Raw genomic sequence first — 26,553 nt, forward strand, 5'->3', positions numbered from 1 at the left:
CCAGGACAATAAATTAAATGGCAACTTCAATTTACACAAATAACCAACTAAATAGTTTTGGCCACCTAAAATTGTAAATGAAAATATATAGCCATCTGTAACCTTTAAAACGTGTTACATTTGAAACTGAATGCAGATGCGTGTGGTTTTATTGTGTTTGTGCGCTATCGCAAAGCAACTGTAATATTCAGAGGTACATTAAGATGTGTTTGAAACCAACATACAAAACCCCTAGGAAACCAGCATTTATGTATTTAAAGGGGTATGATTTGCTCACCTTCATATGTGACCCTGGACCACAAAACCAGTCGTAAGTTGGGTCAAAAACGAGCGATTTTTCTCTTATGGCGAAGATCATTAGGATATTAAGATCATGTTCCAAGACACTGAGCCAAATGTAATTTTTGATTAGTAACATGTGATGCTAAGGGCTGCATTTTGGACCATTTTCAAGGCGCTTTTCCTCAATATTTAGATTTTTTTTTAGCACCCTCAGATTCCAGATTTGCACTTAGTCGTGTCCCAGCAAAATATCGTCCTATCATAACAAACCACGCATCAATATTCAGCCACTATTTTGAAGAATGTTAAGGAAGCAGTTGGCGGTTCCCATTGACTTCCATATGGAGAAAACATTAGAATGGAAGCAATTTTGCTGCACTACTGCCATTCTTTAAAATATCTATTTTTCCAAAAAGTATTATTGGTTTCAAACAACATGACCATTAATGATAATTCTACAGGATTTGTCTGTTGGGCGAACTACCCCTTTAACTTTCACCTGAAACCTTTTAATCACCGAGATATATTTACACCTACGGTATTCCAATGTAATACCGTAGAATAACACGGCAGTACCATGGTACTTTTTGGTGGGTGGCGTTTCCACAAAAAGTCGCACTCGATGTTTATTCTCTAGCCAAACTAACGCAGACGTCTGCTTTGTGATTTTCGCGAAAGACAATGTTTACTTCCAACGCAAACACACGGAGAACGAGCGCAGAGTGACGCGGTGAAGCACGTCCGCAGCTCTCCATCCCCATTCAGCCCGCAGCAGGAAGTGTGCTGAGTACACCGAGAAAAAGACGGTGGAGCCGCCCGCTGAAGGAAAAAAAAGAGTTAAAAAATAATTATGGCGAGCGACTGAACATGCCATTTATCCTCTGCGCAATCAAAAAGAGCATAACCCCCCATCCCTGATCATTGTGCACGTCTGTAAGTCGGGTAAGTGGTTGCAGCTTGAAGGTGTTTGTTTAATTGCACACAATGGCCACATTCATTGAATCAGAGCTCGCGAGCCTCCGGATCTTTGTGTCGCTAGGCAGCTAGCCGACTAGCACTGACCTTACCGCTTAGCAGAAACCATTTGACGCGATATTCCGACCGCGCGTCGATTAAGACAGATTTGTGTGGGTGTTATTTATCCACGCGATTGTTAAAACGGCTCATTTCGTCGGCTAGACCGTTTTGTTTTGCTCTCGTTTTCCGCGCTAGTATCGTGAGGGGAGGCTAGCGCGTTAGCCGCGGGGGGGGAGGGTGGCGGGGGTTTGTCGCTGTCAGACAGACCGACACATTAAAATAATCGATGCCGATCCGCGGGGTTTTTTTCGCGCATCCGAACCCTCGCACGAGGTAGACAAAAAATGGGCGCGAATACGCCGTCCGCAGCGTTCGGCGCTTCGAAATTTGCCGTTTTTTTCTCCCTTCACACACGCGATCTGGCCGCTGTAGCCCACCAGCTAATATTTGCACACAGCGACTCGCATCCTGTGAAAAACACACGGGTCGGGATGTAGATTTCGGTATCCCTCACGACGACGTACGCGCGCGTTTGGCCAGAGAAATTAACGCGTATCGAACCCGACTGGATGCACGGTATTTTTTTTTGTCTGGGTTCAGGACATTCGGCGTCTAATTCGGTGAGTCTGGGGAGGGAAAACGACACGGAATGTCGGGTATCTGCATCTGCTTTTGTCCGGATAAAAAGCGGGTGTGGGAGCGCCAGGCCAAGGTCATAGCGAGGCGTTAATCGCTTACATTTCATATAAAAAAGGTTTTGTTCCCGTTGACTAAAATTATTGTTATTTCTTAGTGGTCCACAGACGTGTTGGGCCCACCCGTTTGTTTCTTTGTGAGCTGCGCCATTGAGAAAATAACAAAATATAGTGCATAACAACATTTTTCAACTGTAACAATGTGTTTTGGGGGGGCAGTTCGTATGTTTAGATTTAGGGGGTAAATAATAGATGATACCAATGATTGTGTGTTTTATTACAGTTTACTGGATTGTAAGAGATCTACATGTTTGTAGGCTTTCTGTGGCCATCGGGAGACTTTACAATTTTGTCTGTAATAATAATACAATTTTAAATATCAATGAAATCGCTATAGTAAATATATATTTTGTTTACTGGTAATACAGTGCAATGTGACAAACATGTTCACAACATGATGTAGGCCTAATAATGAATTGAGAGCTCGTTTTACATATTTAGATTAAAGGGAAGTAAAAGTCACGTTGTTGTGAATAGACACTGGTGTTTTTATTTGTTTTTCGTGGTTTATATTTCACACAGCCTCTATATTTTAGTATTTACATTACTCTCATAGAAAGGCCGATTTTGATGTTCATCAGTGACCAAAAATAAATAAATAATGGAAATTCCTGTGGTAAATGAATTTTCAAGCTACGTTATTTGCTTTTTTAAAATTTTCTATCAACTACAATTTCTTGCACGTCATTGTCGTGTTTGATTTGCAAAGCTGTTGTTTTTCTTTTCAACCTTTGTGTCTGAATTGTTCATTTTATTATCCCTATCACAAATGACTGGAAATATTATCGTCTTCGTCGAAATTACTGGAGTTTTATCGAGTTTATCATCGCCATACGTTGTAAAGCATGACGTAGATTTTAACAATAAATTTATTTCACTACCAAAAAGCAACATGCATTACCATGTGTTACCAATGTGTTCCATGATAATTCAGTTGTTACAAGTACGTATATCTGACATGTCTTAAATCATTAAGGACCATGATATGAACATCTGATATCAGTATACCATGATTTATATATATATATATATATATATATATATATATATATATATATATATATTTTTTTTTTTTACTGCAACATGTTCTAGTATTGCTTGTACCAACTTTCAAACGAGCAAACATGCTGGAAATTGTCTGTATTTTATTGCATTCGTTTTATTCTGTAAATCTGGACCCATCTGGCATTTTGCAGTATGGATCTTGACAGCGTTGATGAGCTAAATCATCCAGATGGTCTTGAGTCAGAGACCACTGGTCAGGTTATATACCCTAAGGGTATGCGATCTTAACTCGGATCACAGATGCTGTGAGACTAGATTCATTCCACATACAGCAGACTGTGCTATGCATGAGTGATGATCACATCATAAACACTTCACATAATCTGTATTGCAACTTGTAGCAGAAAATGTACTTGCGAATGCGTCTTTGTGCATTTTCAAACTTTAGGCTAAGTAGAACTTACATAACCCCGTAAGAATTATTTTTCATTGCTCAATTACTATATATCTTAATTACATTAATATATGCCTTGGTACCAGACTTACCTGATTATCATGAATAGATTTAATTACTGTTACAATTAGAAGCTTGATTATATGTAATATTAGTTTAAAATGGCATGAGATACCAGTGTAGATGCAGACATCAGCGATATCACATTTTGTAAAGAAACTTGGTGACCTACAAATACAGGCTGATTCGGAGCTATGATAAAATTATACTTATATGATCCATGCAGAGAAATTCGATGCATTTTCTTCAAACCTCGTTACAGCTCTAAACAAGACCGTTCTTGCTTTACTGGCCTCTCTTTTACTGCCAAATCACTTCACATTGAAAGGTTTTGATATCAGTCACACATTGTCTGAACATTGGGTTATTGTTGAGGTGGCTCTATTGAAGTTATTGTACTGACAGTGAAATAATGCCATACAACAGGCTCGAGAGAGGCAGGAAAATAATCCAGCGGAGCTTTCTAGTGTTTCAGTTTTCTGATGGTCATTGTGTGGGAAAAGAGCACTGTTTCTTTCATTCCAGTTGTGTGGTAAGAAGAATTGTTCCCCAGTGGGGACTAATTGAAGTGAATTTGTGGCCATGCATTTTATTTAGTTCTCTTAAAGTGAATGCCACTTGAATAATGCCATGGTTTACGTATTATCATTAGTAGAAAAGTCATGTCACTTATTTTGTACTGTCGCCAAACACACTTTTTATTGAGCTCCCAGCTATGAAGATTTGGATCAGGCTGGTTCTGTATTTATATCGTAGCACAAGTTGCCAAAGTAACCAAGTTTCACTTGCTTTAGTGATGCCCATGGCAGTGATTTAATTTGAGGAAGTGAATTTATATGCAGTACTGACTCTAAGTGACCCATGAAAGCAACAGAAAATCAGAATCATGCACATGTTTTGAAGAGCACATTTGATTGCTTTAACAATGGTTGAAAATGAAGACTAATTTTAAGAGCAACTGTCAGTGTTAAAATTGGGTATATTGGTTCAGAACAATATTTAATGTGGAAGTCTTAATTTTGGGTCTAATGTTCTGCCAAAACCTCATCACATATGTGGTTTAAATGAAAATGATTCCCTCATAAATCAACTGCCGTGCCATCAAAGAGTAGGCCTATTCATCAAAGAGTAGGCCTATATTGTCTGTAGTTATGAATCTGAGCATAAATGTTGTATTGGTAGTTTCTTAGCTAAAGACTAGCTAAAGAGGTACTGGGGATGACAAGGCAATGCAACCTTGGTTGTTTGTAGGAGTTTGTAGTTAGTTGTGTCAGGGTGCAGATAGCAACCTACACTGTTTGCATTCTTATTCGTAATCATTGTGTTGCAAGTTAATTCTGCTAAGTTTTAGTTACATTGTATAAGTAGTGTTAGAGCGATATCTTGTATTGACAGTACATGACTTCTGGTTGCTTGTTGTTGCAAATTGCTGACTTCAGTTGTCAAAATAGCTCCAAAGATATTCAATCTACAATTGAAATTCTTTGTCGAACCTACGAACAGCTCAATGGTTAGACAGCCATTAGTGAATATATGTTAATCAATTTTTGCCCAGGGATATTTTGACCCAGGCTTCTTGTTTACGAAAGTGCTTTGGCTCATTGATGTTTTTAGTCTTGCATAAAATGCTTGCATGATCAACATTTCTACTGGATTGAAGAAAACAAAAATGTTCCTGCTTCAGTTCAGTTTCTCCAGAAAGGATTTTCTAGTGTTCTAGTATTTAGATGACTTTATTTTTTTATTTTTCCCACTGCTACAGTAGCCTCAAATCAGTGTGTAGTTGTTTGCCATATTTAGAGTACATTCTGCAAAAAGTTGTCTTGATCATCTAGATGGTCACTCACAGATACATATTCTTTTATAATTTTAGTCCTTGCCAATATATATCTCTAATTTACTTACCCTTGGTAAAGCTTTGCTTATGCTGTTTTTTTGTGCCTGTGTAAACAAAGTCAGCAGAGTTATCAGCCGTGCTGTGTACAGTTGACGTCAACATGTGGGTACACAAAGCTGGCTCATTTTCAGCTGCTTTGAACCTGTGCATCTGTCATGTGATTTAAATGTGAGATCAAATATGTCAAAGCAAACGTCACATAATGCGGCCACATGCATAACATTGAATGGTTTTTGTCAAAGGCTCTTGATTACTCCTCATAAACAACTTCAAGCACATGTTTTGCGTGCCGCACATTTAGTTTCCAACTAGCAGATTTTTGAACTGTTACTTAATATAATGGTTACATAAAATTAAATTAATATAATAGTTAAATTAATTTAGTTTCTTTTTGTATTTTCTCAGCTTTCCTCTGATGCCCCACAACTGTCCAGACCCTCTCTGAACTGCTGTGATCGAGTGGAATTGAAAGGCTGATTGGAGAGAATATCTGTCACCCAGGTAAAATGGCTGATACTACAGAAGCAGAGAGCTGAACATCACACATTGCCCCCTTTTCTTCTTTGTTCGAGGATCATTTTATGTGGACATTTCCCCCTTCCATTTCAATTTTCTCATCATGGCTATGCATGATATGAATCGTGCCAAGGGTTTCCCTTGCAAAGAATGCGACATCATTTGCCCAAGTACACCTAGTCTACTGGAGCACATGAAAGCACACTATCATCAAGAAGAAAATGGCAGATTTGAATGTGAGCAGTGTGGACGCATTTTTAAGCATGCCAGTAGTTTGGCTTCTCACAAAAAAACTCATGAGATGGGCTCCTTCCAGTGCCCGGTCTGCACCAGAACGTTGCCCAATGCAGTGGCGCTCAAAAACCACCTCCGCATCCACACCCTGTCTCCAAGTGCCCAAGCTGAAGAGGAGAACGATGACAATGTCGATGAAGAAAGGGATTATAATCTAGCACAAGATCTGTCTGAGGCAGCTTTCAGGAGTCACATTAACAACAGTGGAATGATGCCTGGCCATGACCACGATAAACAGAAATCCCCAGGATCTGAAGATGCCTGGGACAGACCATTCAAATGTGACCAATGTGACAGGACATATCGTCATCATGGCAGCTTGGTTAATCATAAGAAGTCTCATCAAGAGGGCACGTATAAGTGCAATGTCTGTTACAAACAGTTCAATAATCTTGCAGCTCTCAGTGCTCACGAACGCACTCATTCGAAATTTAAACCCCCTGGAATGTCCATGGGAGCCCTTGTGCCTGAAGCACCATCTGACCCTCGTCCCCTTGGCCCCCAGAATGATGACATGGCACCCAGCTTTTGTCATCTTTGTCAAGTTGCTTTGCCCAATAAGAATGACTTTCAAGAGCACCTTTTGTTACATAATGCTGCATCATCTTCTTTGGGGCTAACACGTAGTTTCCCAGGGATAGTACCTCATAATCTTAGTTCTGTTCGCTCCCCAGCAGTGAATCCTTATACACCTGCTCTAGGTGACCCTCTTCCACTGCCTCCATTACCCGACAAGCGTTATGACCCGATGCTAGGCCCTCCTGTTAATAATCCCATATACACCTGTGCATATTGTGGAGTGGGACATCCTGACTTGGAGAGTCTCAAAATTCATTATCTTACCCATGACCCTCACACCACAACACATGCTCAAGATGGCCCTGCTATTTTAAATTCTGATGGACTGGCTTCAAACTCTCAACCGTCAATATCATCATCCAATGGTCAGACAAGGTCACAAGAGCAGTCTGCAGCCATTGATGATGCTGAACGCCGATTTAAGTGCCAAGAGTGCGGGAAAAGCTATCGACATGCTGGGAGTCTAGTTAATCACAAACGCTCCCATCAAACTGGTCATTATCAGTGTACTGTTTGCTGTAAGCAGTATCCACACTTAGCAGCACTTCATAGCCACCTCCGTAGTCACAAAACCCGGCCAAACTCGCAATCGATGGGTACAGAGGGAGATTGGCTTTCCTCTGAGCCACTTACAGGGATAGACTCTCAACAAGGCTTTGTACATTCTCAGGATCAGGAGAGTGGTGCAACAACACCAATTTCACTGCATGGTAATCTTGGTGATGCAGCACACTTTGTTCCAGACGGTTCCCATAACAGTGGCCTGGATTCACTGGAATTCCATGACCGATTCGACGGCTCTCTTTCCCAAAGCAATTCTGGTCATTCACCTCTTCCACAAAGCCATCGTCAAGCAGGCAACATCAACCAAGGAGGTATGACCAATGGTTACATGGGTAACATAAGCTTCCATAGCCCTGGTGGTGCCTCCCTGCCAGCAGGCAGTGCCAACCTCAAAGAAAGTGCTCGGCAGAGACGTAGCCATGACACAATGCAGTTTGGAGGTGCTCAAGACAACTCCCAGGGCAACAGTAAGAGAATGAATCACAAAGACGATGATGACGATGGAGAGGTTTATCAGTGCACGATTTGTGGAAACCATTACGCCAGCCTGAGGGCACTTCGTAGCCACTTACGAAGCCATGGGGTTAACCATGGGGCAGGACCCTCCTCTGCCCTCTCTCCAATAGGTGAGCAAGAGTGGAGGAGGCGACAAGAGGGTAGTACAACCAGTCTTTTGATCTGTAGCACATGTGGCCAGAGCTTCAGCAGAAAGCAGGACTTGCTTAACCACGAGCTAGTCCATGGACATCCCCGGCCAGATGGATCTACACAGGGCTTGGGTGGCACTAGCTCTAATTCTAATGGCAAAATGGATGGAAGGAACCACATTTGCGTTGACTGTGGCATGTTCTTTGCAGATCGCCATCAGCTGATCACTCACCTGTGTCCAGGCAAGGCGAGAGCGGGGGCACTGAACAAGGGTATGAATGGAGCTAAAGGGATGACGGGTGGTGCTGGTACCAGTGGCAGCGGGGGCCCTGTAGACCCTCGGCAGTTGCCAGATTCTGATGATCGGCCCCACAGGTGCGACCAGTGTGGAAGGAGTTACAGACACCCCTGCTCCCTGCTCAACCATAAGAAATCTCACAAGACTGGGGTCTTCCGCTGCCTTGTCTGCCAAAAACGCTACTACAACCTACTGGCTCTCAAGAACCACCAGAGGACTCATTTTGACTTAAAGAGGTTAGCCAGCATTGCATGTGCCCTATTATACTCTAACTGTTTAGTTCTCTTTGCATACTTTGAATGCTTATGTATTATCATGAGTTCCCCACTCATGTGATTACCCAGGTCATCATTGAATGAATAGATTTTAATGAAATTTTGAGTGTCAAGGCAGTGTGCACTGGTGATTTTTTTTTCCCATTAGAGAAGACGAGGGCAACAAACATAACTCATACTGATATACACACATACACACAGTTGAGTCTGAATTTCATAACGTCTGTATCCCATTTGAGCATTGTGTAGTCATCTTTGTATTTGTAAGGGGACCTTCCCTTTTTCTGTTTCTTCATTTTTTAGAAGAGCATTTTAACACTGCTTTCTTATCTGTTTGTTTTTGTGTGTTTTGTCTCTTCGCAGGCATAAGTGTGAGGAGTGTGGGAAAGCCTTCAAGATTCAGAAGCAGTTGATAAATCATCTACGGCTACACGAAGAGCACAGAGCCAAGACTGGCGATCGAGACCAACGAGTTCAAAGCATGTCTCATCCCAATGGTGCCCGCTATGAGGGAGGCCCATCGCAGCTTCAAGCTATGAGGATGGCTGACCCCAAAATTCAGAATCCTCCTGTGAACACCAATTACGGTCAACCTCAAGGTTTCAAGAAACCATATGCGGGGGCTAGGGCCCAGCAAGTTGATGACGGCAGCGGTCGCCGCCCCTTTGCTTGTGATCAGTGTGGACGTACTTACCGTCATGCTGGCAGTCTGGCCAATCATAAAAACCTACACAAGATTGGTGAATACCACTGCAATGTGTGCAACTCCACTTATCCAAATCGACTGGCAATGAAGAACCACCTCCGAATGCATTTTGCTCTTAAGAAATATACCTGCACCGACTGCGGTCGGGGGTTTAGGAACCAGAGGCAGCTTGAAACACACACCGGCAACCAACTCTGCAAAGATATTCCTGTTCCCCTTCCTGGTCCTAGTATGCAGACTGCTCCTCCTCCAACTGAATATGAATGTGATGGGTGCTCTCAAGTCTTTACTACAACCACAGATCTGGCCTCGCATAACTGCAGTGCCCAGCTTCCTTCTTCCTCTGCCTCCCTCAACAGCTCTAATATGAGCATGGAGACAGGTGACCTGGGGTCTCCAGAGCGTGAAGAACGCCCTTTTACCTGTGACCTTTGTGGCTGCTCTTACAAGCATGCTAGCAGTCTGCTGAACCACAAAAATACACATAAAATTGGCAACTTCAACTGTTCATATTGTGACAAGCCGTACACCAACTACATGGCCCTGCGCAATCATATGCGCATCCACACGCAGAAGAAGCGGCATATCTGCTCAACCTGTGGCAAGGCGTTCCGGCTGGCCCGCTTCCTTCGGAATCACCAGAGAGTCCATGAGGAGGGCCACACCCGTTTCGGCTGCCCCACCTGCGGGAAGAGCTTCCAGGGTCGTTCTGGGCTGGCCAGGCATCGCTGCGGGGACAACCAGGTAGGCAAGGAGGGCGTGAGGAAGGCCACTTCAAGCACAAGAGAGGGAGAGGAATACCGGTTCACGTGAGTTTACGTCTGTTGTTCGTGTTTTTTGAAGTGAACTAGTAAAGATCACAGGTTTCTACATGTCTATTACAGGTATATGATCTCCAATCCGGCTTCCTTGGGACCATACGCGTGCCGGAATTCGGATTTTTCTGAAGTTTGGACAGTTTGATTAGTGGAGACCAGATAAGTTACCCCCCTTTGCTTTCAGTTAGCAATATGCACTAGATTGTAAGGATGTCTTGATATAATGGGTGAATTCTGATGGTAGATGTGTATGTATTGTACCAAATCATTGATTCCCTCCTTATTTATTGATCTGATTTATAATATTCTAAAATGTATGGTGTAGTTTACTGTTGTTACTATTTTTACATTCAGTTGCCATAAGTACTCATACTGACCATCTTACATCAGCTGTTGTGCTTTCAGTAATGTATACTGATCTGGGCCCAACAGCATTTAGCCTGGGACTTAGACCCATTTATCAAGTGCATGTTTACTAAATAAAATAAATATTGCTTTTGAGGTAAAGTATAAAACTATTTGCTGTCAAGTCGTTACAAGTATCAAGCAGAAAGCGGTTTTAGAAATGTTCCAACATACTAACACTAACACACTACTTCCATATTAAAATATTACATGATGAGAACAAGTATTCATAAATTCACAGAAAGAAAAAACTAAACACGCTGTTTCACTACATGTGCTTAGTGCTTGGAAAACTGGTTCACCACACTTGTTTTCCATGTTTTATTTTGACCAGAATTTAGGTAAAATTGCAAAACCTTTTTAAAAAAATGATTCCTATGTGTAAAACGTTGCATTTTTACCTGTTGAATCTTTTAGTGTAAGTACTATGAGTTTGAAAACAAACAGTGCTTTACAGTACATTCATGACTAAGTTGGTCCTCTAGAGGGTTACAAAATTATATATCTGCAGTTTATATATTACCACCAAAAATTATGTAGAATACACCACTGCCTTTATTTTAACACCAAACACAATTGGTGGATAGTTTTAAGTTATAATTCATATTCAGGTTTTTCACTGCCTTAATAGGCAATGTTATTCAAATTATCCTCTCCAAGTTGGGACAGTTTTTTGAGTTTTGGCAGCTGGATTCAAGATCATATACCTGTATTTGTGTATCCGTCAATGCAGTTATCATCAGTCAGTGATATGTTGTCAGGTTACTTTCAGACTAATCTAGGTTACTAACTGTTGAGGGGTTAAAAGGACAATGAGCAGGAGAGATTTACTTTTTTCTCTCATCTGTCTTCACAGATGTGACCAGTGTGGCCGATCTTACCGGCATGCCAGCTCACTCCTTAATCACAAAAACACCCACACTGTTGGCATCTACCATTGCGCTGTGTGCCTCAAGACCTATTCCAACCTGCTCGCACTCAAGAATCATCGTCGCATCCATTCTGAAACCCGACGGCACCACTGTCCAGAATGCGGCAAGGCTTTCCGCGTCTCCTCCCAACTACAAAACCACCGCCGTGTGCACCAAAAAGAGCGGGAGTTTGCCTGTACTCTGTGCCAGCGGAGCTTCCCTACTCAGGCTAGCTTCCGGCTCCACTTGGAAATGCAACATGGCCGCGCCCCAAAAACATCGCAACAGCCTGGGGTTTCGTCCAGTGGCTCAGATGTGGGCTGGGGCTCTGGGCTTGACCTTACGCTGATGCAGGCCCAGGGACTGGATCCTAATGGGCTCCCAAAGCTTAACCCATCACACCATGGCCCCAGTGGCGGCAGCTCATCTGGACATCATCATCATCATCAACCACAACAACAGCAGAGTCGCAGTGAGACGGGGTGTAAGTCGCATGTCTGTGATCAGTGCGGCCGTGGTTACCGTCATGCCAGCTCACTTCTGAATCACAAGAACAGCCACAAGATGGGCACCTATTTCTGCAACTCCTGTCAGAAGGAATTCTCCAACCTGATGGCACTCAAAAACCACAGACGCATCCACACTGAACCCAAGCGTTACCAGTGTCCGGACTGTGGTAAGGCGTTCCGGGTTTCCACCCAGCTCATCTGCCACCGCCGCATCCACACCAAGGAGAAGCCTTTCTCATGTCAGCAGTGTGATAAGCGTTTCTCCAGCAAATCCAACCTAAGACACCATCAGAAGGTCCACTGGAACAGCTCAGCACCTTCTTCGAGTATGAACGTGGGCACCAACTTCTTGGGTATGCCGTCCGGGCCCTTTTTATAGCGTTGAGAACTGGAGAAGCAGAACTTGCGGTTTGTTTCGGAGATTCATGCCAAGGCTTTTGGAGGTGCCAAAACCCCCATTCCTTTTATTCTCACTCATCTCTTGTGCTTGAGGTGTGGCTGTGAGGCTTTTGTTGAACGAGTTGTTGTTTAGGTTAAGAGAAATGTCCCTGCATGTACCCTGAAACAATGGATTAAACAATGGATTTGTTACATCGCATAATGACTGTTGGTTTTAGGTCATAGTGACATTTTCCCCACCCTTTCTCTCATCCTAAACACCACAGGTGACCTTACTTGCATTTTCATAGTTCCCTTTGGGGGTGGGGGACATTTGAGGGCCACTGCCTTCATTTCTGATACCAGCCTTTTGAAGAAGTGCAAACTAGCTGGCGGCTTGTTTTAATTCTTGAAAAACGGATTGCTTTCGGATGAGACATTTCCATATATATTGTGTAATAAATAGCACATTTCCCACCATGGTACTGTTAGATCAGTATTGTTTTTGTGATGTCACAATGAGCAGGTTAAATTATAGTGACTTTAGGTTCAAAATGGACACCTTTCCCCATGGTCAGGGTAACTGCCACAAGAAACACATATTGAACAACCATACATTTCATCCCATGCCCAGTTTTGATTGAGAGTCTCGAAAGCATTCTCAATTTTAAATCCTAGACGATACAAAGAAAACGCGTTGACTGTCTGATGAATTCCGAGACGTGTCGAGCAACTTGTATGTTTAACAAGTAGAAGTAACTATGTTTAACAGTGTATAGAGCGTATTTGAAACGTCTTCAGTTATCGGAGGCAACACATTTATGTGTTGTGTAGGACTGTCAAAAGTTTTTTGGTTTTTTTTGTATCCCTCCCCCTTTCTGTTGATGTTCTAACTTTTCTAACTTGTGTGGTCCTTGCAGCACGAAGATGAGCTTCAAACGTTATTATTCAGCAGATGACATCATTGCGCTTATTGGGTTCATTTCCTAGTGGCATCATTCATTCGTTCCCCCTTTAATTTTATTACGATGCTCAGAACCCATATTTTAAAACTGCAACTAACTTGCTAGTGTATAGAAACGATAGGTTGTGCTATGAAAAAAAAAATGGGAGAAAAGCGAAAGGGGGAAAATGTATATTGATAGGCTTGTAATGGCATTTGGTTTTACCTTGTATTGTATTGTACCTCTGACTGTATTATTTACAGGAAAACTTTTATAAAAGATCACTGTAGTATGCATTTTATTTATATTAACACTTGTAACTGAAAACGCTAGTTTTAGAGCTCCCAGTTTTAGGATTTCTTGTTTCGACCCCTCCATTCTCCAGAGGCTATCGGACACGGAGTCAGGAATGGCAGGACTCCTAAAGAACACTTGTTATAGTGACTGTAATCTTCTCTTACGTTGCCATTATTTGTTATGCTTTTAAACGAACATTTCTGTCCCTTGTGCAATAAACAGGGAACTGTAATAATGTGTGTTTTGATTGCAGTACAATGAGTGTAAACATATCACTGTATTATTATATTGCCTTTCTCACGTGATGTCGTGACTGTCTCCCCCACTCTCATGTCAAGTTTGGATGTGCCTGTTTCACTCTTTAAGCTCACACGTTAAGGAATGGTTTTGTGATCATTACAATCAGCAAGGCAATCTTATTTTAACTCCTCAGTTACACCATGTTAACCCATGTATTTATTTGTTTTGGCTTTCTTTTTTATTTAATTGCATTTTACTGTTTTGAGCTTGTTTCCAACCTATATTACCTGGGAGCACTGGTGCTAAGTCAATGTATTTTGAGTGAAAATGAAGTTGTATGTGCTATGATCAAAGCACGGGAAGATTATATATTTATGTACCTATACCCTTGCAAATTTTACACGATTCGATAGTTAAAAAAAAAATTCTTCCCAGGTGCACAGTTGCTACTTTAGCAAGGATTGATTCCAAATACAAAAGTTTTATTTTTTTTCCTTTGTTTATATATAAATAAGCTCTATATATATATATATATATATAAACATATATATTGTTTATATATATGCACACACACATACATATATATATATATATATGTGACTGTATACTTTTTTTAAACAACATTTTGATAATTCATTTCCTAACAGAACATGTTTGAATTATAACCTCAATGCTCTCAAATAATAAAAATACATAGCTGGAAAATTAATGTAACATTCATTCTAAATTTATGTGTGAAAGTTTGCCATTCATGGTTGGTGTTCTGAAAGAGTCACCATTCACCATCTGGTTTCAATGTCATGGTGTCCTTGGGAAAGTCTGTTTATTATGAACGTTTCCATTCGTGGATTATAGGATGTTTAATGCACCTGACAGCTAGGGTAAGCAGTTTGTTTACTGTGGTCGGTAAGATCTTAACTGTTCCTTAAGTTACTTGTCTTGTACAGTTAAAACCAAATGCTTTACCCTTCATTTTTCAGACTGATCACTAAGATGATCTCTTATAAGTCAAGGTATACTTTTGATGAATGCACTTATATAATGATTTCTATGCATTATAATATTCATGCAATACTTCTTGTACTGATAAACTAAATTCTGAGCGACTCAGTTTTATAGTTACAGTCGTTTGGGGGCGTTTTTCTCTGTTCAAGAGAGTTAAGACAAGAAAGTAGGGGATGAAGGGGGAATGTAATTGGGACACGTCCTAGGTCCTTGTGAGCAGACAGCGTTTGCATGTCCTTGAACCCGTGCACAGCAGTTGTTTTATATAAATAGTACAAAAGAGCATGACTCTATAGCTACGAATCGGTTCAAAATCAGAACCAGAGCAGATCGAATCAAACGATTTAATTAAATAACAAAACAGGGCGGCTAAGCGTATTACAGACCATTTAGTATGCAACTCAATAAAAGGTGCAATCAGCAGGTGTATCCATATATGGCATTAATGACGAGAACCGAGGCTACTAGCGCGTGAGGAATCGCCGCGCGTGACATCAGCGAGCTAGAAGAAAAGCGCGCCATTCTACCTCAGTCACCGAGTAGCAGCAGATCACGAAGGTAACGATTAAATGTTTGCGTTTATACAAAACCACCTTGGTCACGTTAGGCAATCTTATCTTTTGAGAAATGTTGGCATTACATTAATCCTAAAAGGAACAGTTCACTCCAGATTGATGTCATTGAGTCACCCTCACGTCGTTTTGAACCCCAGAACCGTTTTTTTTTTTTTTTTTTTTTTTTGAGAAATCTTAACTCTTTTACATCATTGTTACGAACTCCTAAATTGCGCCAAAGAGCATAAAAGTTTCATAAAAAATGAATATGATTTGGCCTTGCATGCTAAAAATATTAGGCGTAGGGAACGGCTAAAACGAAACGCTTTCCTTCAAACCGTTCAGAAATTAAGCGCTGACGTCATCGACGCATCGGCTGAGGTGAAGGTAAACATTACCGTTGAATGTCTGCTAAAATTGTGGCCTTTTCTCCGCACAAATTTTCATCAAATGGCGTGGAATATAACATACGAGTCACACTGACCTTATGAGATGGGTCCAACAGCTCAGTAGAGTACAGTTTATGCACAAAAGATAACAACTCATCATGTATAGTCATGTATTGCAATACAAATCGTGTGTGAATTCATCTTATTTTCAGGGGCGGGAATTGTGTTTGATTACTGAGAGGTTGATTGGAGGTCCCAGAGTGTCCACTAGATGGTGAAAGATCCTTTAGGTAAGTTTTCACCTTTACACAGTCTTGTCTGTTTGGCCAATACCCTGAAACCATTCAAGCTATTTAGCAGCCTAGACATGTTTCATCTATTTAATTTCGAAGCAGCACTTCAGTGGCTCCATAGCAAGAGAATGCAGTATTCGCAGCATCCTAATTTAATTTCAAACGAGGCATTTCTGCTCGAGTTTCATTGGGGTCCAATGCATGCAGTTTTGACAACTTGCACCTGTTTTGAGGCTGTGAAGTCCATGTTTTAGGTCCCAAAATACATGCTAGAAAATAGTTTTTAAAGGGTGGGGAGTGAAAATGGCATGCACCATCTACATTTTTTATTTTTTATTTTTTTTGCACCTATGGAAATTACATGAATAATTTATGTTTTGTCAGAATCAAGAGAAATATATATATAAACCTCGGTATTAAAAGATTAACATACAAAGCTTGTATCTCAAACAGCATGCAGTGGCTGAATTATTTTTAAACGAAAATTTACAGCCTGTTGCTTAGCAACTGGAAAACCAGCCCTTCATACCTGCCAAGTTTGGCAAGTTTTCACTGCAATGACTAAATTAATTAATTTAGAGTAATGATAAACACTTGTTGGTCTTGCACAGCTCCCAGGGCATCTTCTGCTGCAATCAATAACAACGTAATTCAGCAAAACCCCATTATCTTTCTAAATAACTTTATCTACTTTGCACACAGGGGTCTGGGGTGAATGTGGCTGGCTTAATAGTTAATTGAAAGTGTGTCCAACGCTTTACAGTGGATGAAACATCTTTAGCATCGTTCAGTTGGAATTTGTGTGCTAAATGACATTCAAGTTAATTTCCAGGAGGACATATTATTTTATGAACTGATTCAGATGGGACTCATTTTTGTTGCTAAATTGACATTCACACAATTCACTAATCATAATAGATCATGTATATAGTTCAATTAAGAAATTAAGCTAAGGATCAAACCTGATGCTGCTACCACAGTTGCAGTTCTGAATGGTTTCCAGGATCAAATCTCCTTATTGATTTAATTTAGTTTTTATGTCAGATGGAACGCCAGCAGGCAGTACTTGAAACTCCAACTGTTTATATTTCACCTAGAAAGTTGGCAAAAACATCTAAATCCATAATGATGATGCACCCGACAGTGCAGTGTGAAAATTAGCTTGCAAAACACTGACAGTATATATGCTTGTTGAATATACAAGCTTCCTTTTTACGTTATTGACGTCCTCCACCCCACCCATGATTTGAGAAAGGAGTAAAAGTAGGGAAGACAACAACAGCAGTTGTACACTGGACAATCGTTTTTTTCTTTATTTTTTGTTTCAGTTCATAATATCTGTTTGTTGGGGTTTTTCTTTTTTCATTTTTCATTTCAACTTAAAATTTTGACACACTTATAAAAGACAGCATCTGCATAGAGTTCTCATCTTAAAGATCCATGGAGAAAAGAGGGGGAGAGAGAGATAGAGAGAGAGAGAGAGATTGTGAGAGAAGGGAGGAAGATAGCAAAGGGTTTTAGGGAAGGAGAGGGATACTGGTACGCCACACTAACCAAACAGAACAGCAAACAGTATTACAAGAGAGAGGGGGGAGAGAGGGACAGTTATGTTGTTTGTTTGTATCTTTTTCCTTTTTTTACAATACAGTACACACATACACACACAGAAAATAAAAGACAGAAGTTGCAATTCCAGTCAAAGTTGCAGGAATCGATTTAATTTCTTCCTTCCCATCCTTGGTGCCCATCTCAATGTGGTTTCTGCCCTGAATGGACTTTAGTTGGGCGAGAAGACATTTGGCGACACATAAAACGATGGCTGGAACCACGGTTAGTGGCTGTTGTTTCCCTCAACTCCCAAAATAATATTGAAGCCAGCGTTCTTCAGTGCTTTCAAATGCGTGTGTGAGAAAGCCCTTTTCTTTGTATTGCACAGATGAGTGTTTTTCTGTTTGCTTTGAGCATTATTGTTTTCCTACTGTACTTCTAAAGAAAACTTCCAAATCTCAAGAACTGTGCTCTTTGTGTAAGAGCAGAGCTCATCCCGCGTTTTAACTAGAGCATTTGATTTTCAGCCACGCTACGCACGCAATGTTTTTCTAACCAACACTGATTATGAAAGCATCCAAACACGTTCCACGAAACGCACAAAACTGCCTCTAATTGTTCTAAATTTGCCATTGCCAATGTGGTGGACCTCTGCAAAGAAAAGCATTCAAGGTGCCTGGAAGCTACAGATGGTGTGCATTTGACCTGTAGACCTATCGATGGTGTACATGGAGGGAAGCACTTTTTTCCCTCAGAGATGAACCGGTAATGGCTCTCCGAGGTAACATAACGTATTGTATTGAATATGATGGTAAAGCATTGTTCCTTTTCTTCGTTATAGAGCACCCTTGACATCGCTGAGAGCGTCAGATGCTGCTTTAAGACAAGCGAGCAAGCGGTCGGCAGCAAATCGCTGCGACCAGGGCAAAGAGCAAGAAAATCAATCAACCTCACAACTTTGACAGGAACTATTTTAGTAGTTTTATACATGGACATGCAAGTCATTTTTTCTCTCTTTGAAATATTTACAATAATTACAAGACAAAGATTCAGTTCAGATTGACAAAATCGCGAGCATTCAATAGTACTACTAATATAACACAACTTCTCGGGATTCTTTAAATCATCGTAGTTATATAATTCATCACATTTGATAATGGTATTATTCAATTATGTCATCCTTATCCAGTCATCTTCCCGTTCTAATTAGAATAGTGTTTTCATCACATCATTACAGGCCATTTTCTGCAATTGATGATCATTTTGCTGAAATCACAGTTTGAGCACCATCTCCACAAACCGTTTCCTCGTTCTAAATCTAACACTGAAACAAGAATACTGGTATAAAGTTTAATGGGAATATACATCAAAGGAATGACACAAAAGGGGATGAAATTAAGGAGGATCATGGCTGGGGCTGTTGAGAAAAATCACAATCGCAGGTCTTGGGCGCTCATTAGCCTTGGACCAAGAAGTCATATCAGTTAACGTAAAAGTCTTTGAAAGCTGCTAAAGCACATGTGGAAACTTAGCGTTACAATCTACAAAGCAGTCTACATAGCAGCAGACGGCTTCGTCGATCACGGCGGAAGCATTCTAGCTTTGTCGTGTTGCCGTTCGTTCGCCATGTGGAATGGGTTTAAGGGTTTTTTATTCACCTGCAGTGATGAGGCACTCAACAACCCCAACCAAAAAGACTATTATGCAGTTAAGCTCTAAAAGGTACATTGTTTTTTTTTTTTAATATATAGTAGTTTGTAATTTTCACTCATTTACAAAATGCCTTCTCAATGTGCTGTGTTATGCCAGTGCTGTCTGGTCATATCAGTGTCTGTGTGACAAACATCCAAAAACAGTGTTGAAAAATGAAAATAAGACAACTGAGAAAACTTTCATCCAGATCTGTGCCCATGTCAGTATACAGTTTTTTTTTTTTTTTTTTTTTTTATTATTTCATTTTCTTTTAACCAGAGCTGATCTAATGTCTACGTCTAATGTATTGCCAGCACAGAGGAAGCAATGCAAGTGAGTTGAACAAGGGCAAAATGGTAACATAAACAGCATCATTGAGGGGAGCAATTAAAAAAACCCAACATACAGTACACACAACATTTGAACATCGTTGGGGGATATTTGTTTTGTACGTAGCTGTTTTCGGAGAAAGTGCTTTAAAACGAACAAGCTTGTGTTGTATACATTATACATATTGTTCAGAATGAATAGAAACAAATAAATAAACCTTTATATCGAGAACCTTGTCACTGAAAGCGGTGGCATTGAAAACAGTCAATGTATACGCAAGATAGTTCACAAGATTTCTGGGCAGGGTGGACTACACAATACAGTCGACTGTAACATTGTGCTCTGTACTCGCATAATGCTTTGGCTTTTTAGTCTTATTACTTTTCTTAACATTTGAATGAAGTCGGCACAGAACTGGAGCGCTAGAGCTGCATACCATAGACCTGCAGACCAGAGAAGCCCCTTACGCCTGAGGGCTCCAACAGCAGACGAGCACACACACACACACACACACACACGCACACACGCACAACCACACACACACACACACACACAAATGCTCATGCTCACATATACAGCAACGTGTACGTAAAAAAGGAAAAAATGCCGAAGGGACAGGGCACGCATACATGGCCTTTTGAGTTGCACAATTCGACACCGCAGCACACGACTCACAATAAAGAATAGTCTTACGAAAGAATTCACATATCATCACCAGTTAAGCACAACAATCAAGTTCGGGAAAACATCAGGGGAAAGGGAAAATGAACAAGATGCGCAAAAATGATTCGTACCCAGAGTGTTTCCAGAGGGCGAGGAGGGGGGGGTGGATACGTCGTTTTACACTACGGACGTGGTTCAGGAACAAAATACCCGACAACAAACAGATTTTTGTATTCATGTGCACATCCACAGGGAACACATTCATGGGGACCACGGTAAAACTCCAGCATTGTCAGGGTCATGATAAAATAGGCAGCAGAACTAGTAAATGAAGTCAATCCCCCCCCATCCAACCCTTAGAGAGTCATAATAAATAATCTTAAATTAAAAAACAAACAACAAAACGCAAAACGGTACAACCCAAAAAATGTGGCGGCATAAGACATTGTTTTCTTTGATTGTAAAGTGCACACATGATCGAGAGCCATGCAAACTAACAAAGCGAAAGTTGCATGCGTTAACAAATAAGGGCCTTCCAGCTATATCGTCTACTAAAAAACAACACCGACATACATATTTACCTCATTTTACCATACATGTAAGTGATTCGACACTAAATACACAGAAGTTTCAAAGAAAACATGCTGGACGTTACTGGAATGATTAAAGCAAAATAGTCCCGGCCCTCTGCCTCAGGCTTTGTAAAAAGTGTACAGTATTTATCCCCAAAATCATTCCTGTTCCCTACTGCTTTGCTTTGGGTAGGTAAAGGGGTGGCGGGACGGGGCGGGGGGGCTCCTGTTATATATTCTATGATAAGCAGTACATGGAAAATGACGTCCGTATTGAGAAAAGGAGTGCACTTTCAGAGTTGGTACATGTCATGAACGTCATGAACATGAGGGTAAGGGCTTTCTAAGAGTGCAACAAATCTGAATCAAGCCAAGTGGGATTCTTCATCAAAAAAAAAGAAAAAAAAAAAAAACAGAGCTAAAGTTTGGTTTTAAATTTTAGCCCTTGAATTTAAAACAAGCAGTACATAATTAACCAATCTGGCACTTTCTCTCGCAAAGAAAAGGATGCAACAAATTCATGATGCAGCTGTTTGATTTGTATTTCTGAGAAGGAAAAAAAATCTTTGGACAAAATCGAAGCGTCCTATTCTAAGCTAGAGTTTTCATAACAAGATGACGTCTCTCTGTGCGTTCAGAGCTAAATTTAAGTTATTTCGTATAAAGTTTTAAATGTCTTTCTATTTAGTCAGTGCATAATAAGTGTCCTGGCCAGCCATACCAGTTTCTTCAATTGAACTGAAGAATGCATCTACAGGTAAATATTTCATCAGATAGCTCATCTGCACTGCACCTCCTCCCACTGTTTCAGATATGTAGAATTTAACAATAAGGATCTAAGAGTGTCTATCATGCCCCCGTAGTTAATTTTATTACTCTCTCTTCATAAACTAGCACCAAGGTGAAACGTCAAGCAAACTCTCAAAATGATCCTTCAAAACCAAAACGGTCCTGTTCAAGCCCATCCTTTATATTATAAATGTAAAATATATATATGCAGTTTATGAAACAATGCAAATAAACAAGCAAAAATCTAACGTAAAGTACCATGAAATAAGGAAAATTCATTTCAGCTGACCTAACCACCCTCCAAAAGATAATATTTAGGCTAGGCGTTGCTTCAAGTATTAACATTTCTCAAAATGTTCCTTATAAGAAATCTTCTTTCGGAATCTTTTCATGAATGAATTCAAAAAGCAGGGGCAAATCACTATCAAAACTGCATAGTTCAACAGTTTGCGCAATGCCACCCTATCAATCCCAGTGTAGCTTTCGAAACGTGTTAAAATAAAATGTCCGTTCCTCCGCTGCCTACAGCAAATGAAGTAAAAACAAAACCGTCTTCACGTACAGGCTTGGTGATATCGCTTCCTCTCACTATTCGAAATATGTGCTTCTTAGTTCTTTTATTCTTCGTTTGTTTACGGTTGCCCACAGTAAATGTGTTAAGACAGAAATTCGGCTATGAGGTTGACGGTGCTTTTAAACTACAGCACTCAATCGGTAATGAGCTAATAATGTAACAATGCGAAATTTCATCTGAATGCAAGCAACCACTCGGAACGTTTGAAATCGGACTAGTACTATTATCTATAACATCTATGCAGTCGGTTGGTTAGTATTCATAATGCTAGTATGGTTTGCCAAACACCATGTTCTGCCGGAACGGAAAACAATTTAGCAGTTGCTGGCACTGTCCTGGAGGCCCCCCCAAAAATGAAAGCAACGCTTAAAAAAATAAAATAAAAACAAAAATGGATTTTTATTCCTTTACAGGTAGTAACCCATGTGCTGCTTTATGTTCAATACATTTACATGTACAGTTTGTAAATATTATGTTGTATTTGAACCCACTTTTGTATATATTTAAATCAGCTAGTACGTAACATCTCCTTTGTTTATTTTTTTGATTGTTTGATTTTTGAATATTGATTTTTTTTTTTACCCTACCCAACCCCCGTTTTATGACAGTTTCCTTATCTCGTGTTTAAGTGGATAAAACACTCAGCTTTCCAAGTGTTTGTCTCTCTTGATGTCGTTTAGAAGCCCAGGGTTCCTCCGATACTGGATGCCAAAACCACTCCCAAAATTACACAGCAGATGATGATCATGATCTTCTTCTGCAGAGGGCAAAGAAAGGGGGAGAAAGAAAGAAAGATGTGTAAACAAATGAAACCACAATTCAATCTAGCTACTCTGTGGCGATAGTTAGCTAATTTAAGTAGCATCACCTCATCTTAACGATGCTTTAAATCATTAAACAGTGCCATTAACAATTAAACCATTACCCAAGTAAATCATTAAATTAATTAAAAGTTAATTTAATTATTGATGAAAGGACCCACTCTGAGATGTAGCCCCTTTGAATACTAAATGTGTTCAAACATTGACTACATTTGAGAAGGTGGTCATTAGATATTGCGTAACTGTAAAGGCTAAATACAGTACTAACATCATACTGAACTAACAAATATTACATTGCGTCAAGAGACTTGTGCCAAACTAAATTAACTAAATGGAAATGCTCCGTTGGGCACGCAGACAGAAAACCACGTAAGATTTGACATCTATTTAAGTTTTGTTTTTTGGTTTTTTTTTGGTGACCAAAGACCAAGCAATGTTTTTGTTTGTCTTATGGGCTGCTTTGGGGTCATAAAAACAGTTTTGTGTGAGAAAAACAAAAGAGTCGCCATTTTAAAATGTAGAACATTTAATACAATTAATATAGGCCTTTTAACACTACTCTTAACATATACAGCATTACTCAGAAATGTGAGAAAAATTCTGAGAAGAAATGTCATTTTGCGTGAAGAAAATGCAACAAAAAAGTACCACTTTTGAAAGAAAAAGTCAAAATTGCCTAATTTAGTTTCTACTCCATGGCAGAAAGGGGCTTCCATAATTAACAATTATAATCTATAAACACTGTACAATAAGACTTTATTTGTTAAAATGAGCTATTACTATTTCTATTTGGGCTGGTAAGAATCTAACCACCCCATTTCTGCAGTTTGACTCATCAGAAAGCTCAGAAGTAAGTGGCATAACACCAAGAGTCTGCAGTCTTTAGACCACCACTGCAATGGCTGTTAGCCAGCAGAACTGCAGCACAAAACCTAAGAGAACCGAAGAGCGCCAATGGAGCAGCGTTTCTGTAGACATTTTTCACATTTTCCGAATCATTTTAAAATTTAAAATGCTCTGTTACTTGTTTTTGTGACTGCATTCTCTAGAAAGTCATTGTACACGAAGGGCATAATACTTAAAGACATGAGGTGTTTTACCTTGCGTGCCTGACTCTGGTATTTGACAGCCTTCTTGGTGTCAGAAACTGCTCTCTCTACATAGTCCACAGAGTGTTCCACGTTGTACTCAATTCTGTCAATCATCTCTCCCTGTGAATGACAAAAAAGGCACTTTAAACAAACATAGACTCACATTTACCATCACTGTATGCAAAGTCTGTTTCCTGTTAGAAATGCGTCCGTGTGTCTAGAGTAAGTGTTGCAAATTAAGATCCCTTAAGTTCTTTGTGCAACCTGATTTCAAAACCCACAAGCGGTGACGCTCGAGTGCCTTTAACCCCCAGATTGATCCACTGGGACTGTGCCGTGTAAATAATTTCACCTGTCCTTGGTCGTGGAGGAAGAAATAAATTGCCATCTTTGAATTACATTTGAAAGTCAGCATCACTTTGCAGTGCAGTGCACTTCAAGGACGTGTCTAGTTTTTGTCTAGCCAGTGTTCAGAAGCAGAATTTAAAAATGGTGTATAAATGTGTGTCAATGGTATATTTTTTTAGCCTGATAGATGAGGCATTCATGAATAGTATGGAAATGAGCAGCATAAATAAAAAATTGAATATGCAAGCGATGTAGTGCTATTAATAATGCATTTATTTGAACAGAAAATGTATCAAATATTAAAATGTCTCATTTGCAGCGGTTTTCAGTAACTGTAGTAAAGAACAAATAGACAGGAAAAAAAGTTGCTGAACTTCGAACAAATTAAAATATTTAATTGAAAGTTTTACGTGTGGATAATTTGAAGCGCTAAAACTAATATAAAAATTAAAGATGAAGAAAAATAAATAGAATAATAAAATGGAGAAAAGCACACAAAGTTACTTTGAGCACATAACATGGATATATGTTCCATGCAAACTGAAAATCTAAAATTATAAATATGAACAAATACAATAGTGCTATGAACTACACTAGAAAGGCTATAGAGACGGACATACGGGTCAGCTAATAATGACAATTTTTATTTTGGGTGGTATTGGCCATGAATATAAAAGGAAAATCTTTTCCATTCTTGCGAAAGGGTCTTTTGCGTAACGCTAACACTGCTAACATTTCTTTGACTATTTTCTTCCTCCTGTAAACTCTGCTCTGGTGAAAGGTGTAATTTTCTGTGTTTTACCTGACTCTCCACTAGCATGGCCATGTCCACAAACATGTCGTGCAGCTCACGGATGCTGTTCTCCAACTTGATGATCTCAGTGTGTCGAGTCTCAATCTCATTTAGTGCCTGCTTGGTCATCTGGGAGTCCATTTTGATCTGTTATATAGAAAATACAAAGAAACATGGCAGAATGTCAACAGCGATTTACAATTATTAAACATATATTTGTAAAGAATTCATAATTAAAACAAAACATTTACACTGCAAAGGTGGCACAGAAGCTCTAATGCTGCTCAGAGATGGCATGAACGCATTTACACAGCAATTACAACAGTGCACCTGATAATAGGGACTAAAGCTGGTCTGAGCAGGCATAAATCAGGTCGCCTTTGATGCAGCATTTCATCCTTACACTGAATTTTGAGCGGTCAAGGTGTAAAGATGCCTAAAGTCTGTAGGCTAGGTTATAAGGAAATATTTGAATAAGCTTCATGTGATGTTGACATCTGAAGTTTTTGCAGTGATCGACATATAGGAAAACCATTTTTAGTTCCCCAAAGAAGCTTTCAGTCAACAGTTCTGAAAAGGACTATTTTGTCTTAGTGTGAAGAACATTTTAATGATCTAAAAACTGGAATGGTTCAGTGGATATTAAAAGGAACCTTTCCATAGTTCCTAGGATTATTGGAGAAAGTTCGCACCGCAGGAACTAGGAATGGATTTAGTACTCTGAACATCATTTGGGGTAATTAATTCAGCTTCTACTTCAGAGTAGAGTCTAAATCAATGCTATTATTTCAGAAACACCAGTGTAAGAAGAGATTTTAAAACGAAAACACAATAGTGTAAATGGGTCCTAATTGCCTAGAACCACTCTACTGTTCTAAAATGGAACCATAAAGAAGAACCTTTATTTGTCAGTAGTCCACAAGACAGTAGTAGCTGTAGAAATCACATGTTTTTCATCCACGGAAACCAAAGTCATAGTAAAATTATTTTGTTTAGCATCTATTAAACTTACATCATCGGTGAAGATGGCAAGCTTCCCGCTCTCCAACATGTCTTCAAGCTCCTCATTGGTAGTTGTTCTGCCAGCTGATTAAAGATATTTGAAGAACATGGTATCGGTATGTGGCATGCCGGGGTTATTTCGATAAGCATCGTGTGACTTGTGTGTTTAAAAGTAAATGCATGTTCCAGTAATGTGGAGGCTGTTTCTCAGCTTGTGTTTGTGCGCGTGGGTTGCAT

The 26,553-nt window shown here is 39.9% G+C and overlaps 2 protein-coding genes and 1 long non-coding RNA gene across 5 annotated transcripts in view; 2 read left to right on the plus strand and 1 right to left on the minus strand.

Annotated features, from left to right (window-relative positions):
* Window positions 1–870: 870 nt before the first annotated feature.
* On the plus strand, window positions 871–13,844 carry si:dkey-89b17.4 (zinc finger protein 646). 3 transcript variants are annotated; one of them, XM_043218036.1, is made up of 5 exons: window positions 871–1,224; window positions 5,876–8,605; window positions 9,008–10,159; window positions 10,235–10,327; window positions 11,428–11,561. In XM_043218036.1, exons 2-4 carry the CDS (start codon window positions 6,090–6,092, stop codon window positions 10,311–10,313), a joined length of 3,747 nt encoding a protein of 1,248 aa, XP_043073971.1. In that variant the 5' UTR covers window positions 871–1,224; window positions 5,876–6,089; the 3' UTR covers window positions 10,314–10,327; window positions 11,428–11,561. The 3 variants fall into 3 exon arrangements, with proteins under 3 accessions (XP_043073971.1, XP_043073969.1, XP_043073970.1); XM_043218034.1 differs by lacking the exon at window positions 10,235–10,327 and having other exon boundaries at window positions 890–1,224; window positions 11,430–13,844; XM_043218035.1 differs by lacking the exons at window positions 871–1,224; window positions 10,235–10,327 and adding an exon at window positions 1,528–1,919 and having other exon boundaries at window positions 11,430–13,844.
* Window positions 13,845–15,259: 1,415 nt separating this feature from the next.
* LOC122323934 overlaps window positions 15,260–26,553 on the plus strand; it is a 26,743-nt gene continuing 15,449 nt past the window's right edge. Inside the window, exons 1-2 of the long non-coding RNA XR_006247076.1 lie at window positions 15,260–15,415; window positions 16,013–16,090. This is a non-coding gene — a long non-coding RNA (uncharacterized LOC122323934). The remainder of the gene's footprint in view (window positions 15,416–16,012; window positions 16,091–26,553) is intronic.
* The window catches only part of stx1b (syntaxin 1B), a 37,455-nt gene continuing 28,280 nt past the window's right edge, over window positions 17,379–26,553 (minus strand). Inside the window, exons 7-10 of the mRNA XM_043218047.1 lie at window positions 26,327–26,400; window positions 25,324–25,461; window positions 24,183–24,293; window positions 17,379–23,018 (exon numbers count right to left, since the gene is read on the minus strand). Of these exons, the coding sequence (XP_043073982.1) occupies window positions 22,938–23,018; window positions 24,183–24,293; window positions 25,324–25,461; window positions 26,327–26,400 (404 nt within the window). The 3' untranslated portion in view covers window positions 17,379–22,937. The remainder of the gene's footprint in view (window positions 23,019–24,182; window positions 24,294–25,323; window positions 25,462–26,326; window positions 26,401–26,553) is intronic.

Source organism: Puntigrus tetrazona, chromosome 19 (genome assembly GCF_018831695.1).
Source record: "Puntigrus tetrazona isolate hp1 chromosome 19, ASM1883169v1, whole genome shotgun sequence".
In the NCBI taxonomy this organism is placed as follows: Eukaryota; Metazoa; Chordata; class Actinopteri; order Cypriniformes; family Cyprinidae; genus Puntigrus; species Puntigrus tetrazona.